General features: G+C 37.5%; 1 protein-coding gene across 4 annotated transcripts in view; it reads left to right on the top strand.

Annotated features, from left to right (window-relative positions):
- ptprea (protein tyrosine phosphatase receptor type Ea) overlaps positions 1–16,392 on the top strand; it is a 62,144-nt gene extending 45,752 nt beyond the window's left edge. The window contains exons 1-19 of one of the 4 annotated variants that reach the window (XM_085466550.1): positions 98–233; positions 398–471; positions 2,570–2,614; positions 3,835–3,971; positions 4,846–4,936; positions 6,235–6,311; positions 6,453–6,489; positions 6,597–6,694; positions 8,288–8,407; positions 9,499–9,662; positions 9,964–10,099; positions 10,250–10,399; positions 11,242–11,335; positions 11,526–11,602; positions 11,730–11,864; positions 12,083–12,208; positions 14,138–14,289; positions 14,432–14,567; positions 14,694–16,392. In XM_085466550.1, coding sequence (XP_085322676.1) covers positions 202–233; positions 398–471; positions 2,570–2,614; positions 3,835–3,971; positions 4,846–4,936; positions 6,235–6,311; positions 6,453–6,489; positions 6,597–6,694; positions 8,288–8,407; positions 9,499–9,662; positions 9,964–10,099; positions 10,250–10,399; positions 11,242–11,335; positions 11,526–11,602; positions 11,730–11,864; positions 12,083–12,208; positions 14,138–14,289; positions 14,432–14,567; positions 14,694–14,768 — 1,956 coding nt within the window. In that variant the 5' untranslated portion in view covers positions 98–201 and the 3' untranslated portion in view covers positions 14,769–16,392. Of the gene's footprint in view, positions 1–97; positions 234–397; positions 472–2,569; positions 2,615–3,834; positions 3,972–4,845; positions 4,937–6,234; positions 6,312–6,452; positions 6,490–6,596; positions 6,695–8,287; positions 8,408–9,498; positions 9,663–9,963; positions 10,100–10,249; positions 10,400–11,241; positions 11,336–11,525; positions 11,603–11,729; positions 11,865–12,082; positions 12,209–14,137; positions 14,290–14,431; positions 14,568–14,693 lie in introns of those variants that run through there. The other 3 variants (XM_085466548.1, XM_085466551.1, XM_085466549.1) reach the window with 3 other exon arrangements.
- Positions 16,393–20,898: the final 4,506 nt, after the last annotated feature.

The raw sequence follows: 20,898 nt of genomic DNA on the forward strand, positions 1-20,898 counted from the left end.
CTCAGGGGCAGAGCTCCGGTGACAAACACTTCCTCCTTTAGTCATTAAGGCGGAGCCCCGTCAGGAAGTGCTGTAGGCTGACTCCCTCTCATGCTTCGAACAGAAAAGACTGTGACAGTAGAAGTAGGCAACTTAACAGAGTGAATAACAAATTCTGTACCGCATTCAGACTACAACTCTGTCTCTCCTTGACATCAGCTAATGAGAAAAAATAGCTTCTCAAGTTTCAGATGGTAGGTTGGATAGCTTTTTTTCCAAGGTTATCTTTTGGCAGATGTTATAATTTAACTACAATGAAGAACTTTGGTTAAACGAAAACAGCGTAGATGATTTTACCATGTCATCATCTTTTCTTGTGTTTTACATCGCGGTAACGTCTCTGTTCTTTTCCTTGCAGGTTAAAAAACCAGAGGAAAGCTGTAGTCACAACAGTTGACAAGAAGATACCAAATGGCATCCTGGAGGAACAAGGTAACACTGTGAGACACATTGTAGGTTGTAGAGTTAAAACGTGGTGCACAGAAACAGAAACTTAAAGTGAAAAACAGGCTAGAGATTAAGATATGCATCGACAGGGAGCTGCAAAGAGGTTTTATATTTGTAACTGTATATGCAGGTTGTCCCACCATTGCCTTGTGGTTGTTTTAAACTTCCTGTGGTTGATGTGAAAAACAAAACGCTCTATTATCTTTACCACTTTGTATAGCTTTATGACAGCGTATGTAAGATTAGTTTGGAACATTATTGGTACAAAGGGTAGTTCTTCTCTCTGAGCAGTTTTTGACAACTTGTAGCGACATCATAATAGTTTCATGTAAAGTACCACATGACAGGAGCTATCAGCTCTTACAGGAAACTCGCTGAACTCACTGAACATGTTTCAATCTTCTTTTGGAAGTATATTTTTGTCTAACGCTACAGAGGAATGTAGAGAGCATGTTGTATTTATCCAAATGGGAAATAGTATATCACTGAGCTAAGGGGAAACAAAATACACAACACACCCCAAATTTGTTGTTATATCTTGTTGACATCTTGCTGCCGATCACAATAATTTTAAACATGAAACGGTGTCATATTACAAAAGTATTTTATATGAAACTGAAACTTTCACTCGATAGGGAAGTGTAGTACTTAATTGCTTTTTAATTCTAAATTCTACACGATTTGAAAGATTGATTAATTAAAGTAATATGTCTGTATAATGAAACTATAAAATATACACTGTATTGCTTTTTTTTTTTTTTTTTTTAATTTTATCGCTTATTGTTGTCTACATTCATTATACACTCACTGGTCACTTTATTAGGTATACTTTGCTAGTCTTTGGCTGGACTTCCTGTTGCTTTTAGAATGCTTTAATTCTTCATTGATTAGATTCAGCAAGGTGCCAGAAGCATTTTGATTTTGGCACCTTGCTGATGGCATCATACAGTTGTTGTTGACTTTTTGGCTGATGTGAATCTCCTGTTTCTTACATGCCAAACGTTTGCAACAGAATTGGGATCAGGTGACTGTGGAGGCCATTTAAGTACCGTGAATTCATTGTTATGTTCAAGAAACCAGTTATAGATGATTTGGGCTTTGTGACATTGCATGTTATCCTACTGGAAGCAGCCATTGGAAGATGGGTACAGTGTGGTCATAAAGGCATAAACATGGTCAGCAATAATATTCAGGCAGACTGTGGCTTTTAAACAGTGGTAATTGGTACTAAGGAGCCCAAACTGCACCAAGAAAATATCCCACACAGCTTTACCAACCTGAATTGTTGATATAAGGCAGTATGGATCCATGCTTGTTGTTTGTGTTTGTTGTTCATGCTGTTTATGCCATCTTGACCCTACCATCCAAATATCATTGAAGTCCAGACTCATCATCCTCCATTGTCCAAATTTGGTAAGACTGTGTGAATTGTAGTAACAGTTTCCTGTTCTTAGCTGACAGGAGTGACACTGTATATGATCTTTTGCTGCTGTAGTCTAGCTGCTTCAAGGTTCGACATTTTGTACGTTCAGACGTGATCTTCTGTGTACTTTGGTTGTAACAAGTGGTTCAGTTACTGTTGCCTTTCTATAAGCTTGAAATAATCAAGCCATTCTCCACTGACCTCTTAAATAAATGAGACATTTTACTCCAGAGAACTGCTGCTCAATGGATAATTTCTCCTATTTTGGACCATTATCTGTAAACCCTAGAGATGGTTGTGAGGGAAAAGACCAGCCCATCTGGCACTAGTAACCATGACACGTTCAAAATCTCAGAAATCACCTTTCTGATGCTCTTCCTGAATTTAAGAAGATTGTCTTAAGGATTTCTACATGCCTAAATGCACTGAGTTGCAGCCATGGGATTGGCTGATTAGATATTTGTTAATAAGCAGTTCAACAGGTGTACCTAACAAAGTGGCCTCTGAGTGTATATACATACAAGTTTTTTATTTGTACACAGTACATCTATGAGGATTACATTATCACAATGAATGAAATGCAATGCTTGATCACAGTGCTGTGTTGTCCTCTGTACATGTCTGTGTTACAAGTGATGTGATGTGTGTGTTATGTTTTAGAGCTTGGACACAGTACTGAGTCGTTATACACCATTATACCACCAGGTCAAGTATACAGGGTGGCAGTATCAGGAACCTTTTACTAACCCTCTCTCAGTACTTTTCCAGTCTGTATTTTGCAAATTGTGACGCTAACAGAATGCCTTGCCAGTGCGCTGGCAAACCTGTGGGATGGTGTAAATGGGTTCTCCCTGGGGTTCCTTTTGGGTTTTTTGGGTTTTAATGTCTGATGTGTGGTGATCATCCAGTACTTGCACTCTGTTTCCTGTTTAGCAAACACGCACCAGCATCACATATGGGTGAAAAGCAGTTTGGTCATGATTTTGTTTTTTGATTCATTGTAAAGCAGTTCAGTAAACTAATTCAGTGATTCCCAACCAGATATGCTTCAGTCCCAAGGTGCGCTATTGTAGACTGAACTAGTCTAGTCTTTTACTAAATAGCGTCAGACAGTCTTCAGAATATGTAATGCTATTTAATAGGCTAGAATAGTGTAAACAGCTAAAAGGAGTGGATAAATGGTCATAATACCACAAAGAAGTAGACAAATTGTTGAAATTACAGCTGAAAATAACGTTAGCGAGAGCTGAAATGCATGGCTAATAATTAAGCTGTCAACATAGTCAGCTAAAGGCAGCTAACAGATACACATTCAAGATGTCAGCTAAAAGGAGCTAGTATACCATTGAAATTATGGAAGTAACACTAGCAAATAAGTGCTTTAGCTATTTAAAGTGTTTAAGTAACTACAGCATGTGTCTAAAAGTAGCTAATAGACAGTCAAAATAGTTAGCCAATGAGATCTGATAAAATAAAGTATTAGCTATTAGTTAAACCAATGATTTGCCTAAAATTACTGATAAAATTAGAGTGGTAATCATACGGTGAACTGTAGAAAAAAACATATGAAACTAGTATATTGCATAATATTATATAGGTTGTGCAAAGTAACCCCCTAAAGTGAAATCAGTAATTGAGATATGATTCCCTTGCCACATGACAAAAAGGTTGGGAACCACTTTTCTAAATAAACCAAATCAAATGTTTTGCATTGAATTACATTCAACTACTCATTTAACATAGCTAAATATCACAGTGACACCAATTTGATTTATTAATAGCAGACAACTTTTAAATACTAAGCTGAATGATGCTAATGTAAATTTTATTTGAACACAACAAATAATTTAATGGCAAAATATTAAAACCAAACAAAGAAATCAGCTTAGGTTGGGTGATAAACCCACTGTCTCTTCTCCCCACAGAGCAACAGACGGTGGTTCTTCTGCCCAGATCCTCTTCTGCCTCCAAGACATACTTGCCCATCCCAGTTGACCACCTAGAGGAGGAATACAGGCTCCGCTCAGCTGATGATGGCAAGCTGTTCAGGGAGGAGTACAATGTAAGCCGCCCCACTTCTTTTTTTTTTTTTTTTTTTCCTGGAAGTTAGATTAGCGGTAGTTAACGGTAGTCACAAAGCAGTTTTGTGTGGTTTAAACAATCAGAGTGATGCTTACATCAGGCATGTGAGGCAGGGCTATTATGGTGCCTTCATGTGCATTTGTAGGTCTGTTGAAATATTGGTTCACTTTTTTCCTTTTTTAAACACACTGCAAGTGCCTCCCCACCTCTAATTCTATGCATGATTTACCAGTGAAATTTAGTTACTTACATTTTAAACCTTCACGCAGTGTTACTCAGTAACACTGTGTGAAATGATTTACAATGGTCAAACTTCGTCATATCTGTGTTGTGGCAACAAAACTATCACAAACTATCCAAAACTGGACTGAAAGGGTTTTCCCATAACTGTAATGTTCTCCATGTTCATATGTGAGCAAGAGTTCAAAACCATGACTTACATGTGTATTTTTGTTCAGGGAAAACTACGGGAGCTTTATTTATTGCACCTCCCATGACACATAACTGATCTGATACTGGTCTGATACATACACCCACACAGATGGAAAAAATACCCCTTTGTCTATATGTGTCTATGATTTAGAATTTGTGTCAAAATAAAGAGTATGATTCATGCTTTATGTTAACACATTGAAGTATGATTTCATTTAGATGGTTTATCAGTACAGACAGAGGAAGCTGAAGTTCTCAGCTTTTAATGGAGAACTGTTTATGGCAGGCAGCAGAGGAAGTGCCTACACTAAGGCTGAACAAAGCCTTGCATAGAGCAGAACACAATGCACTGGCCGTGAGCTGCTGACGAATCATTTTTCATTATGTGCGCGTATATTCAAAACTATCATTTTATTTTGCAGTCCTTGCCAGGGGGTAATCCCCAAGGGACATACGAAGAAGCAAACAAGGAAGAAAATAAGGAGAAGAACAGATACCCCAACATCCTTCCCTGTGAGTATACTTTCTGTTCAGTTTTCTGAGTCACACCTACAAGCTTCCTGTCCCATGTGTCACATGCCTCAAACACTCTTGTTTCCCTTGCTACAGTAGATTCTTCAGAAGAGTTTGTGTGTGCAGTTGCAATGAAGTGGTTTCATCACAAATCTTTTTTACTTGCGGTTTCTGCTGTATTTTCACAATGCATCACGGTTTAGGTTTTTTTAAACTGTTCTTCACCTTAAATAAATGGTTTGAATTCCATGGAAACATGTTCATTTGCTTTCAAGGCAAGAGCTACCACTTATTTTAATACAAACCTTCTAGTCACCCTATCACAAAGACTTGAAATATATACTTCCTATACTTTTACGGAGCCATGTTTGTATTTTTGGACTCTTCAGAATAATCCTCATCCTCATCTTGGCCTTGGTGTAGCTCCACCCCCCACCCAGCTGTATTATGATTGGCTGCACCTTGCAAACTGAAAGTTTGAACAGCAGGTTGGAGGGGCTGCTGTGCTGACACAGTCAGAGCTATGACCACGTTAAAGACAGATTAGTGATTGTTGGAAGCCAGATTTGTGAAATACAGGTTTTATAGAATTTATAATGAGACTAGGTTTGCCCAAGAGCCACAGATGAATAGTATAAAATATAAATAATTGCTTAATTTCAAGGGGAAGTGGTAAACAAATTTGTAAGAACAAAGGTGGTTACATTCTACGGTTCTTATGTCATAGCGTTTCATATAGTCCTTGCTGTGTTAGCTCTGCAGATCAGTAATCACAGTATGTCTCTGTGCTATCAACAAGCAGCTGCGTTGTCTCTGCAGAGCCAAAACATCCAATTCCATCAAAAACACTCAGGTCACTGTACTTCAACAGACTCCACTGAGAGAAAACTGTTTCAGGCCTTCTTAAATGGAGACCAAATACCAAAATGATGACATTGGGAATCACTTGAACATACACTGAGTGCAGCATTTTCAGCTTTCTCCGGGTTTAAGGGAATACGGGTCTGCTGTAAATATATACAAATAGTGTAAACAAATGACAGTAAACCAGAAGAGCCTTAAAAAAGTTACTGCTTGTTTAAAGGCTTAATGCCAAATTAGTCAGGCAGTCTGCTGATTGTGGCTTCAGACTGCACAGACATGCTTTAATCTTCTCATCCAGCCATCTCCAAGAAAGCAAAAGTATATTTCTCAATATATATATTTTATAATCATTTTTAATAATGTAGTAATGATACACATTGTAAACTGATTTAAAAGTTACATTTTTGCTAAATTTGTGGTACTTTTCATTGCAGATGATCATTCTAGAGTGGTGTTAACAGAGCTGGAGGGAAATCCCTGTTCAGACTATGTGAATGCCTCTTACATTGATGTGAGTCCTTTTTTGTGCCAAAATAGTGAATTTGAGCTTGAACTCTTGAGCATTTAAATACTTGTCTGATCTTTACCATTTCAGGTGAAAAACAGTGAAGATTATTAATCCTATATTTATTTTTGATTTTTAAAAAAATAGGGTTTCACGGAAAAGAACAAATTCATAGGCGCACAAGGTAAGCTATAGGGCATTTAGAAACATGACATAATTATCTCTCTATATATTTTTAGTTTTAAATTGTGGTTTAATTAAATTTTTTTTTGGGGGGGGGGGATCTGTTAGGTCCAAAAGAAGACACCGTAGCAGATTTCTGGCGGATGATTTGGGAGCAGAAAGTATCAACCGTTGTTATGTTGACAAATCTGAAAGAAAGAAAAGAAGTAAGTGATTTTAAACGTTGTTCATAACGGGAGTGCTTCAGTTGTCATGTGGTCTCTACAGCTATAACTACAGTGTTTGCTTCTTCCACCAACTCTCGTCTCTAACAGCATTTTGGACAAGGGAAGTGAAAAGTAAAGTTTCCCTTAAGCACATTTAAATATAGATTTCATTGGTTGTGGTCAAAGGTGGTGTCAGATGATGTTATCTTGTCTGACGCCTGTTTCTCTGCTACATGTTAAGGGAAAAAGTATTTTCCCTGTTCCTGATTTCCTGATTTCTTATTTACTTTCTTATTGTTGCACTTACATGTTTTGTATCAAAAAATTTCCATATTAAACAAAAATAACCGGATTAAATACAAAATGTAGTTTTGAATTTATTAAGGAAAAAAAAAGCTATCCAAACCTACCTGGCTCTATGTGAGAAATGGTTGACTGTTGATCTACTTAGAAAATGCTGCAATGTTTTTATACAATATGTAACTGTACACAAACTTTACAAAACGTTTGCACTGGATAGTGTCTTTCTTATATCTTCCCTCATCTTGAACACTGACCTTAACTGAAGCAAGTGAGGCCTGCAGTTCTTTAAATGTTGCTCGGGATATTTTTATGACATCTTCGATGAGTCTGCGATGTGCACTCGGAGTACTTTTGGTAGGCCACCCACTTCTGGGAAGGTTCATGACTGTTACACGTTTTCTCCACTTGTGAATAATGGTTCACTGGAGTCACAAAGCCTTAGAAATGGCTTTGTAACCTTTTCCAGACTGATATATGCTTCTTTAGATCGTAGCATGATGCTCTCAGCGTACCACATTTTATTAAACAGGTTCTATTTAAGGTATTTCTTGATTCAATTACTTTTTCACACGTGGTGAGGTACGTTTTTATAGCTTTTTTCCTTAATAAATGGAATGAGGTTTTAATCATTATTTTAACAACTGCATTTTGTATTTACTTGGATTATTGTTGTCTAACATTAAAGATTTTTTTGATCTGAAGTAGGGTAAATATGCAAAACACTAAAATCAGGAAGCGGGTAAATACTTTTTCACAGCACAGTACTTGAAGTGTTTTTACTGTGAGCAAAGGCGACTTTATTAACAAAGGATCGATAAAAATAGGGAAGTATTAAAAAGGGTGTTAATGTGTTCAAATCAGCTGTCATATAACGTGTGAGATAAAGTCGTCCAAGGTAGTATCATAATCAAGTAAAAATAGATATGGAGTGGTTTCACCGCTCTCATATACTAACTGCTTGCTTACAGACGGAAGTCATGCAAGTTACCCGTTTGTCTTAATAAAGGAAACTTTTTTAGATGTGTCACAGACAGTTGCTTTGATCATTTATTCATTACAGCACAGCGTCTCCGTGGTTATAGAAAGAGGGTCCTGGGTTTGAACCAGGTTTCTCTGGGAGATTTGGTTTTCTCCTGCCATCAAAAACATGCTAATCGTGTTAATTTCCATCACTGCACCACTTACAAAGACACAGCTTTATATTTAAGATGGCAAAAGCCAGAGAATCAGTTTTGCTATGTAGATCAGTAAAAATGAATACTAATATTAATGGATATCATCTCTCTGCAGGACAAATGTTACCAGTACTGGCCAGACCAGGGTTGTTGGACTTACGGAAATGTGAGGGTAGCGGTCGATGACTTCACAGTCCTGGTGGATTACACCATACGCAAGTTCTGTGTGCAATATGTAAGTTTTGACCATTGACTCTGTTATTATTGCACATAGTATGCATACATTATAAATTGTGGTTATTTTTTTCTGATAGCAAATATATCCAGAACTATGGATAAAATCAATTGCCACCATGACGCTGGTTAGCGTTAACAGCTTCCTGTCTAGTCTTTAAACTCAATTCATAACACTCAATAGTAGCACTTGTCAGCAACACTTGGCTAGAATTAAACAAAGTTCCACCACTCATAATAAACCAGAATCCATCCATTATCACGGCAATATATTGTATTTATCACCACCCATCCAGATTTACCAATCCCATAAAACAACCAATCTTTTGCTAAGTGGTACTGGGAACTGAAATCTCACGAACAGTTTTCTTAACACTTTCACAAAAACCTTGCACTTTGTCATGCAACCACAGAACATAAATGAAATTCCCCTTTTGAGACTTACATCTCTAACAGATTGGAGTAGCAAATGAAACTGGAAAAGATTTGTACTTACTTTTTGTGATATTGCTTTGATATACTTAATAACTACTCTTAACCATTTAATGTCATGTTAATGTAGTTTTCCCAAGTATTCTTAGGGGTAACATGGTTCTGTTACCCATATGCTGAAATAACATAGTAATACACTAAAGCCTTATGACGCTTCCCATAACTTAGTAGAACTCTATCCAGACATTCTACTTATTTTGGAGCCACTGTAACAGATCCAAAGATCCCCAACAGAAAATGATAAAGCTGCAAGTATATGAAAAACTAAAATTACTCTAGACTGCTGCAAGGATTTCAGTGCACCATTATAATATATAAATCCCCCCAAACTCTAATACTCTTATTAAGCCATTCCTTCCAGTAGTAGGGGTGGATTTACCTACATATAATTTTGGGCTCTACTAAATACTAGATGATACATTAAATATGAAGTCAAACAGTCGGACCACTTTGACCCAAATTCGTCTTAGAGGAACAATTATTGGGTTTGTTTTTGCTTCCCTAGCTGGTTTGGGAGTAAGACAGAGTTGATAATGATCTTCAACAGAATGCTCAACCAACAAGAGATAATGGCTTTCCCCCCCTCTTGTGTCTATTTAGCAGGCCAGTGACGCCGCTAAGACTCCCCGCCTGGTCACCCAGCTCCATTTCACCAGCTGGCCTGACTTTGGAGTTCCTTTCTCCCCAATTGGAATGCTCAAATTTCTCAAAAAGGTCAAGTCAGTAAATCCAGACTTCGCTGGGCCCATTGTGGTCCACTGCAGGTATGCGAGAGCTGAGCTAATGTAGCCTAATGTTCAGTATTTTACTGTTTACTCCTAATGGTTTTAATTATCCAATTTGTTTCTGTGGAGATCAGTGTATTATGCTTAAACATCCCCTTTGTATGTGTGTGGGCAAGCAATCTCTCTGCTAAAGATGGAAACATTTGGAGTGACTATTGCAATACATGTGTTTACAAGCACAGATGTTGCTTTGTTCCCTCCTGATGTCTGTTAACGTGCTAGTGTCAGCTGAGGATTATGGTTCACTCAGCTCAGTGTGTCATTTGTTTTCCATCTCCAGTGCTGGTGTTGGGAGGACGGGAACCTTCATTGTAATAGATGCCATGATTGAAATGATGCACGCAGAGCAGAAAATTGACGTATTTGGGTTTGTCTCCAAGATACGAGAGCAGCGCTCGCAACTCATCCAGACAGATGTGAGTTGGAGAAGGATTATGTTAGCCACATGACGTAACGCTAACACCTGGCATGTGTGTGGGACATGTGAATTATCCTTTACAGTAAATCATCTGCAACTAGGCCCATGCATAGTGTGTGTTATTCATCTGTGTGTATTTTCACTCCAGATGCAGTACTCATTCATCTATCAGGCCTTGCTTGAATACTACCTCTATGGAGACACAGAACTGGATGTTTCTTCTCTGGAAGGTCATCTGCAGAAACTGCACAACACCTTTAATGATGGTGATCGGATTGGCCTGGAGGAAGAGTTTAAGGTAGAACCTCTTTTTACATTCAGACCCATAAAGGATCCCATCTAACAAACGCTCACACAATATTACAGACTAAACTTAGAAATCTCTAAAGAAAACCTAACAAAAATGCAGTTGTTTCTTTATTAGTCATTTTAACTTATTAAGCTTTTTATTTGTCAGTTATTGAAACACTTTTCATAAATGTTATGAAGCATGTGAAGGTTCTGGAAACTATGAACCTGCCCACGCAGGCACTAAAAATATACACTAATAATCAATGCAAAAGAAATTCTAGCTTTTTCAATCCCCTTCAGTCATATCACTTCTAAGAACATATAGTGCAGTCAAAAGGTACTTAGCTTCTTCCCCAGTTCTTTCTTTTTTTTTTTTTTTTTTTGCATATTTGTCACATGTTTCATATCAAACAGATCAAGCAAATTTTGATGATCTGAAACCACTCTTCTTCAAAATCAGCAAAGAAGACCAACTCATTGCAAATGATCACAAATGGTCAAAGTCCGTTATTAGGTTTAGACAAGACACGTACACATAGATAGCTGGTTTACTCTTAATAAATGAAATCATGATGTAAAACTGCCTTTTTATTTCCTTTGGTTATCTTTGTCTAAACGTATCTGAAATATGTGAAAGAAAAAAAAACAAAAATCAGCACACCACTGCACATATAAACCTGACTTGCATACATTCCTCTATTGCTGCATGAGAATTCAATTGTGCTACAGAATGGTCATTATGATTTATCATCAATACTGCAGCTTAGTTTATTTCCCCTGTTTTGATTCATAAACCAAAGGACGGTGAATATTTTATAAAGTTGTAACATTTAGATTTTCCTTGTTTAGAAACTGACTAACATGCGCATAATGAAAGAGAACATGAGAACAGGAAACCTCCCAGCCAACATGAAGAAGAACAGAGTTCTGCAAATTATTCCCTGTAAGTAAGATGAAATCCATATAAATAACCAACTTATGTCAAATTTTGAGCTGCAGATTACATTGCCTGCAGCTGCCTTTAGAATGTTTTTCTAATTCTGTCCCTTGCAATACTTACAATACCATACTACTAATGTAAACATGTTTTTGAGTTTAATCTGCGTGTTCATGATGTACTGTTTCCATTTCAGATGACTTCAACAGAGTAATTCTTTCCATGAGAAGAGGTCAAGAGTACACAGACTATGTCAATGCGTCTTTTATAGATGTGAGCATATTGTATTTCCTAATTTGTTCTTTCTGAGGTTTTAAGGTATTTGTGTTAACACAAATAATTGTACCGATGAAGCTTTATATTATACTGATAAAGTCCTTTATATTTTGATTTGACTCAGGGCTACAGACACAAGGACTACTACATTGCCACACAGGGCCCTCTGCAGCACACAGTGGAGGATTTTTGGAGAATGGTGTGGGAGTGGAAATGTCACTCCATAGTCATGCTCACTGAGCTCCAGGAGAGGGAGCAGGTAAGCTGCAGTAACTAATCGCTGCAAGCCAGCTATGATTGATGGCTTTAATAAACACAATAAATACACACAACATAAAACGTCCCAGTTCTGATTTCCTGCCTTTGTCACGAAACTGTACATTTATTTAAGTTCATATTTATGAAGTATTTAACTTGTTAAACTACAGTTTCTTTTATTCATCGCTGTGAGTAAACAAATGTTCATCTGTTTTGCAGGACAAATGTTGCCAGTACTGGCCGACAGAGGACTCAGTCTCCTATGGAGACTACACAGTAGAGCTAAAGGGAGACACCCTGTGTGAAACCTTTAGCCTACGAGACTTGGTACTCACCTTTGTTCCGGTAAGCAAATTAAACCTGTCCTATCAATACAGGCAAATGTAACACGCCTGCTCTGCATCTTTATCAGTTATCGTGAAATAAAGGCTTTTATTGATCCTTCATGCAATTCCTTTATATAAAATAATTGGTTTTTAGAATATGAAAATTGAACAAGTGTCACAACACAACATAAAATAACTCCATTACAACTTCTGAATTCTTACCCAATAATAATGGATTGGATTTATACAACGCTTTTCAAGGCACCCAAAGCACTTTACAATGCCACTATTCATTCACTCTCACATTCACACACTGGTGGAGGCAAGCTACGGTTGTAGCCACAGCTGCCCTGGGGTAGACTGACAGAGGCGAGGCTGCCATATCGCGCCATCGGCCCTTTGGCCAACACCAGTAGGGTAAAGTGTCTTGCCCAAGGACACAACGACCAGGACAAAGAGCCCGGGGATCGAACCGGCGACCTTCCGGTTACAGATGCGCTTCCCAACCCCCTGAGCCACGGGGCGACTGTGGCTCAGGGGTATCAAATAAATAAGGATAAGGATATAAAATTAAAAAATAAATAATTAAAAGCATCTTGCCATTAGCACGTCTTAAAATTAGGCAAATAGGACCTCAGATGAACACTACCACGTTATTTACACCACGTCATTTAAAGAAAACTAAGCCAAACTGTAGAAACAGTCGGTAAAATAACTAAGAATCATTTTCAGAATGGTTCTTAGTCATCAATCATACACTTTCTGTATGATTTTTTTTTAAGCCAATCACTTTTAGAATATCTGCTGTGCATGAGCTAATGTGGCTCCAGCTTTAGCTTTTGGGCAGATGTCCTCATGTTATGAATTTGCTGGGAGATCCACTGGTGGGAAGATTGGTGGCTGTGTTGAATGTTGTGATCTAAAGTTTGACAGAGAGATACCGATAATGATTTGGTGATTTTCTTTCTTTTTTCTTCTTCTTTTTTTTAAGAAAGTCAATATATCTGAAGATAATTTTTTACCTTTTACAGACGTGAAACAAACAGATTTGTTTCATTCATTGGTCCTTACTAAGACGATATAGTGATGCAGTTTAAAAATACTACCGTTTTATTGACACAACGTTATGAATTACAGAGAATATGTGTGTACCCTCTGGTGGACAAACTATGTATTGTCTCGTTTCATTTATCGAGTGTTTTAAATGCTAAAACCAATAACAGCAGCAATCTCTCTCACTGTAGTTTAGTGTTTGTAAATGAACTTATAGCCCTTCCCAGCAGCAGCTGCTTACCTAAGATCCCTGCTGATGTTTTGTCATGTATGCTTGTATTTACCCGATTTTCAAACCTCTTACGGACAAGGTTTTTTTTTTTTCTATTATGTCCTGATACATAAAACCTTACAACTGAATAAAGGTGTACTATATATTTTTTAAATTGCTGTATTGCAATGATTTTCAAATCATTTAAACTACAGATGTGAGTGAAAATGGTATAAAGATATCAACAAGTGAAATGACAGATTAGTTGCTTAGTAGAGTGTTAGTTAAAAGATGAGTAGGATTTTTTTTAGAAAGTTGAAAGTATTTTTATCTTTGTAAAGCTAGACAGGCTCTAATACAATTGGCTAACAGCAACAAATCTCTAAGTGAGTATATCGAGCTCTCTGGGCTGCCAGAGGGAAAAATAAGGATAGGAAGTGTTTAGGGTTATCAAGCGGGAGCCTCCCATCTCATATATTTTATTTAATTCGACCCGCCTCACCTCCCAGAGGCTTTGTAGTACATTCCTGCCTCCCTGGGCCTCACCCATATGTCCACCACTCGTCTGCTGCACGTTTCACCTGCACTGACGTCACACTTGCCATTACGCTTTCATATGCTGCTAATAAATCATATTTGAACGATATTATGATCTCTCAACCGCCTGTGGGTTTCCTCTCAAAGGAGAAGCAGACAAGGATGATCAGGCACTTCCACTTCCACGGCTGGCCAGAGATCGGAATCCCGGCCGAGGGGAAAGGCATGATCGACATTATCGCCGCAGTGCAGAAACAGCAGCAGCAGTCTGGGAACCACCCCATTGTTGTACACTGCAGGTACAGCACATAGAACTCTATTCATATAAATATTATATACACTTACCTTGTCACATTTGTTGTCTTCTTTTTTATCTGACAATATAAAATATAGAAGGATTTTTGCATTGCAAACACTGTTCGTGCTTTGTGTGTCCTGCAGTGCTGGTGCAGGGCGAACAGGTACGTTCATTGCACTGAGCAATATCTTGGAGCGAGTCAAGGCAGAAGGCCTGCTGGACGTGTTTCAAACTGTGAAGAGTTTACGCATGCAGAGGCCTCACATGGTCCAAACAGTGGTGAGTGGTTCCCAAGTATTTAAAAGCACTAGAAAAATGTCTCGCTTTAGCTCGAGTGTCGCTGATTTTGTAGGCAATTATGTGTCCATCTTTAACCATCTTTTTTGTTTTCTTTCCGTCCCACAGGAACAATATGACTTCTGCTACAGGGTGGTACAAGACTTTGTTGACATTTTCTCAGACTATGCCAATTTTAAATGATGAGATTTGCCTTAAACACGGTTTTTAAATGTTGTTTTCTAAAGCCAGTTTGTCAGTTTTATGCGTTTCCTTAACTTGGTTAAAATAATCTTCTATTTTGCTATGCACTTGTCCTACCATTAACTCCAGCTCCTTTCTCGCTGTAATATATGGTATGTCAGTCGATGAGAATTGTAAATGAAAAAGCTAGATTAATAATGTATATTTCACAACATGTATGATCATTTCTTCATCATGAAGTGTTGTTTCAGAGTCCGATTTTAGTTTTGTTGTATAATATTGTACTTTAAATGTTTGTGTTATTTTGGATTGACCACATAATATTTTTAAAAGCTGTAGTTATTGTAAATGTATTTATGTATTGACAATGACATTCCTTTCTTTTATTTGGAGAAGATGGCAGGAATGTTAATATTTGTTTTATGTTGTAGTTAATTGTACACATACATTCTTTCATTTTGATGACTTCTGAGATTAGAGGTGATACTGAAACTGTTTTTCATTCTCCTCGAGCTACATGGCCATCACGATTGTGATGCTTTTTCCAATGGAAACGGTGTCTGAAAATGAATGAATGAATCACATCAACCATAATGCAGAGGGCATAAAGTTACGCACCAAAGGCTGAGGTGACGATACATAGGTTTTAGTTTGTTTTTTTTAAAATATGGACTGAGGCAGAAGTTCAACAGACGTAGCAGAATCGCAAAAGATTCTTAAACTTTAACGTTTTGTACCTCAAAAGGTCGTGTAACTGCAGTGAACATGGATGTAACATAACTAGAGTCTGCCTTTTGTCTGTAGACAGCAAAAAGCATTTTGCTAAAGTGGCTGCACATTAACAAGCACACAACTAAGCCTTTTACCAAGAACCTGTAATACTGAAGAGCATGTTTACTGCTTTATTTGTATTTTAGACTAGAGTTTTACACAAATTAGTGCCATATGTACTTTTTAAAGACAGGAAGTGTGGTCTCCAAATGTAGTAATTGCAGTATAATTTTACGATGCACAGTCACTATACAGGGAAGTAATAGAAGTTCATCATTAATCCTCAGTCCTGTAATGGCAAAAACCACAATATACCAATGTGGTGCTTCAGTGCCTGTCTAATGCCAGAGAAACAAAAACAGCCCATTATATCTACGTCTACTTCTTTGACATCTTTTAGATTCCATTGGTTTGTTTTGGCACAGTGGTAAAAATGAGGAAGCAGAATGTTTTAAATAAAAACTGTAAGTATCTGAATGTTTGAGCTTTTCTGTGCATTTTTCTGAGGTAAATCCATCTGGTACTCCATTAGCAATTTTGTTGATGCTGTATGTAAATATAGGCTAACATGACAAAGTGCTAACATTGTGAAATTCGCTGAACAGCAAGAACCTGTCAAGTGATTGGTCATATTTTCGTGCGCTAAATGTATATGTCTGTGGGAGATGTGAGGTTAAGCACAAGAAACAACCCAAGTCTATTTTTCCCATGGCTCCTTTTCTGTCCGTGCACCCTTTTTGAGAAACTCGAGGAGAGGCTGTTTAACCTACAGCTCTGCCTTTGCCTATCCCTTTTTTGACTCTCAGTGTCTTTGAAATGCAAATTGCAATATTAAAATCTTCTGAAAATGCTGCGGGTGTCTCAAAAAAATGTCTTCAATATGCAACAGCTTTTATGTTTCATTTCAAATTTAGGTGAGATACACAGGAGACAGCTTAAGCTGCCAGTTTGGTTTGTTTGTTTTGCTTTTGAATCAGTGACAGCGGGGTGTTCTTAATGCGATATTTGTGTGGAGAAAATGCTGCATTCACTCTACATAACAGAGTTGCACTTTAACTGTAAATTAGTACTATAACTTTCATATCAACTATTTGCCATGGTTTTTACACATAATTATATGTTGTATCTTACTTCTAAAAAAACAAAACAAAAAACCCCACACAACCCAAAAACTATTAATCTACCTAGCTCAAGCTCAGGAGATAGAGCAGATCATCTACTACTCAGATTGGTGGTTCGATCCCTGGCTGTTACAGTACACATGCCAAATATCCTGTGGAAAGGTACTGACCCCAAGTTGCTCTCTGAAGGAATGTGTGTGAATGTTTGACTCTTGTATGAATGTGAACGTATGATTGAGGCATGTTGTATAGAGCACTTTGGACTGGTTCCTAGAGCCCTGGATGTCTGCACAACAATAGGCATTTCCCAGCATACATTTTTACTTAAAGCAGGAAAAACATATAAACACTGGCCACTTCATTAGGTACTCCTTTTCAACTGCTCCTTAATGTAAATATCTAACTCGGCCAACCACGTGGGAGGCACTCAGTGTGAACTGAGAATCAGAATATAGACGAGGGGTGATTTAAGTGACTCTGAATGTGATGGTGCCAGACAGGCCAGTCTGAGTATTTCAGAAACTGCTGATCTGAGTTGTCAGAGACAATTCCTTGTTTAATTCAGAGAAGCATGGATTGATTAGTTCAAGATGACAGGAAGGCAACATACAGGAAGGCCATGACGTTAATGCCATTTTATGTGAATCGTAAGACAATAAAAATTTCTAAGTGTGCAGTTTACCTTCTCTTTTTAAGCAACAGTGGAGACATACCACAGACGAACACTAGCCACTAATATGCAAACATCAGAGAAAAACTGTAATGTCAATGTCTATACAAAAGACTGTTTAAGAAAAGAAAGCGAAAACCTCAAACTAATTCAAAACATACACAGTAACAAAGAGGTTTTGTTTGTCCCTCCTTACTCTTCCTACACTTCCATTCTATAAACAATGAAAAAAGTCAGATTTTTTTAACTTGTATATTTAGTTTAAGCCAACAGGGGGCAGTACGCCTCAATCTATATGTAAAGAGTTTTTAATTAAAGGGGCCATTGATCCCCATTAACTGTAACTGCACATCATCAAAAAAGAAACTACAACAAGCTACACATAGGCATACAACACCATACCAAAAACATATGTAAAACAAACAAAACAGCTCCTTACAACACAAATTATTCCCCATATCAGGGTGAGCATTGTGAAAATTATACATTTATTGCGATATCAATTCATGTTAACAATTTCTACCTGCAGTTACGAAAGTCATAGCAAATACATACATTTGAAAAACTATTTTTCCTTTTCTTACACCAAATTAAATTTTTTGGGTTTCCCGGGTTACTAGTTTGGGGCTAGAATAATCATATCCCTCTATGCTGTTATGTGCATTTCTGTACAAAATAATTGTGGGTATTAAAGCAATAATATTTTTCATCATTTTTCTTTTTCTATTTGGACTAAGCGGGGGAGATGTTATCAGAAGGAGTGCACAACTGGCTGGATGTCTCAAAGCTGTGAGCACAGTGCCAACACTCTGACTCTGTCCTATTGTTCTTTACTCAGTCCTCATTCAGTGTTTGCAGTCAAGTCCTGAAATAATACTGATAATGTGATTAATATTACTATTACACTCTGTAGAAATGGTCTGCTTTGATAGGGGACTTTTTTCTGCTTTCCTTCAGTGCGTCATTTCCTTCTTCTTCCTCACACAGTTGTACCGGTAAATCTCTATAGGAGTCACCCACTTCCTGAGATCAACAGCAGACTTTTGGAATTTGCGAGTCATTGTGAAAATATCTCTGGTCTCTAACATGTTTTACAACATCACAGAAGCATGTTCTCTTAATGATGCAGTGAATGACGGTTTATCTTTTCACCCACAACTGTAGCAGCTCCTCTCTACTGGCCAATCACAGCAGCTCCTCCATCACTTACAAAGCCAAGAAACGATGTGCCTGTCATTTCTTTAGAAAATAACTCATGGCAAGGTTTTCAGCAGCCCTAGTGCATAACTTCATTACAGTTTCACACACGGCAGAAAACCCAGAGCAATATGCATATTTACAAATGTGGCACAATAACAGTATCTTTATTGACACACAGCTGGCTTGGGATCTAACAGTAAATAATGTTTTGTGTTCTACTACATCATACATGTAAGCTGTTACACACAGATTTCCGCTTTATGTGAAAAGAAAATTGTAATAAAGCACCTCTTCTCTTGATAAATGCACTCCAACTTAGTCTGAGGGCCATGCATGGTCCAATAATTTCAAATAGACTTCACATGTATACTGTTGCATCATCTGAATATGTAGAAATATTAGCCATATATATGGCTAATATTTCCGACTTTCTGGCATTCATGGTGTATGATATTTCACCAAAAACAGCAAAATAATTTCACTAACATTTTCCATTTCTAATAAAACATCTAACCAGGAAACTCTCTGAATGCTGTCTACAAATTTATGTTTAATTGAATCTCTAAAACATCTTTTATTTGATCCCGTTCTGGGTACTTCAGTTTTTGATCACCATTTATGATCACTACACCCAATTGCTACACATATTCCTCTGGAGTATAATTCTGTAACACTGGTAAAGATGTGCTCATTTCAAATAGAGATTTTGGTCCCATCTGCCGTATTATTGATAAAACATAGATAATGTGCATTTGCTAGTTAGAAGCTTCTTTAAATTTTTTTTTTTAAAGGAAAAGCTCTGGGAAGTCTAATATTCAAGTCATAGATCTCATAATCAAGATGACACACCTGATCTAATATGTTACACATTGTATCCAGATGCAAGATGGATCTAGAGGTATAACAGAAACATAAAATATTTTTTTAAATTTCCAATACTGTTAATTTACAGCAGCTGTGGCATAAATATTGGACAAGGTGGTGGTTGCTTAAATTTGTTAAACTCTGTATGTGTGCTTACATAGCAAAAGGTTGCTGTCACCAGTCATTCAGGGAGGAGTAAAGTTAGGCTATTTTTGTCAAACAATTACATTTCCTATCCTTCAGAAAAAAACACAAGAGACAAAAAGCCTCTTTGTTGACAACTTCCTCGGGCAACCAGTGCCATGGTAACAATCCTCAGCGGGAAGAGTTGCTGCCCAAAAAAGGTCAGGATGAGTGAAGAAGTCACATGAATTATGTATTAACCCCCTAACTGACTCCATTACTTTGGTTGACCCCAAGCTAATTCTATTTTGTCATTCACAGTGCCTTCCATTTTCTTTCTAGTATAATATGGAACATGAGCCATTTACAAGCAGGATGACATGAGATGTGACCTCTCTGCTGAAATGCTTTCATATGTAGCTTTGGAAAATAACTTCTGATTATACTGAGTACGTGTCAAAAAAAAAGTCTTGTCACTAGTTCTGTCACTTTGTCCAAAACAAGCTCAAGTTCCTTTGAAAACATCTCCTGAACAAAGCAACTCTTTGAACCAACAATGAGATTTCAGCATTTCATAGAAATTATGGTAAATTATGGGTATTTAATGCTTTCCACAAAGGAAGTACAGAAGGAAAGGTGGAAAACAACTGAATTTAACAGTATTTAAAACTCAAACTCAAGCAGCAGTCAAGAAACCATTCTTAAGCAAGGAAAACAGGAAGAAAAGGCTGGTATGCTATGCCAAAATACATAAGTACTGGAAATTGATAATCAGTGGGAACAGGTCCTAGGAAGTGATAAATCAAGGACTCAAAATTGTGGTTAAAATCACTGTCAAAGGAGGTCAGGAGAGAGGTGACAGTGAGTGTCTACAGTATATACGCAGCTAATCAACGTTGTTGACAGGCTATGACAGCGTCCTTATGTGCCGACACCAGTGTTTTAGCTAACAAAGCGGCGTGGCTGATGTGGAGTGAAGCCACGTTAATGACAACGTGTACAACCATTGGAGATGTGAGCAGGACAGACGGAACAATTGACAGAAAAAGTGTGGACTTTATAGCAGTTTTTAAATTGTGTTGAGGCCACGTAAAACCAGAGTTATGATAAAAATATATGCAATGTTTTTTTTCCCCCTGAATATTATCATTGTTTATGTTTACTGTGGGAAGCAACGGTAAAAACTGAGTTTTATAAGGAAAGTGCTTGAAAGCACTCTCTGCCAGGAGTGATACATCTCGGGCCTGCAGGTATCAGGCTGTTGTTCTCCTTTATCTCATAGTGGACAGAAATTATTTCTTGGAGTGACCCAAATAATTTGTGTGGCATCAGATTTGATGCAGAACACCTGATTGTTCTGTAAATACTTTGAAATGTTTAT

Source organism: Copadichromis virginalis, linkage group LG8, assembly GCF_057382275.1.
Source record: "Copadichromis virginalis isolate Kocher_CV1m ecotype Utaka linkage group LG8, C_Virginalis_male_GT1.1, whole genome shotgun sequence".
NCBI classification, from domain to species: Eukaryota; Metazoa; Chordata; class Actinopteri; order Cichliformes; family Cichlidae; genus Copadichromis; species Copadichromis virginalis.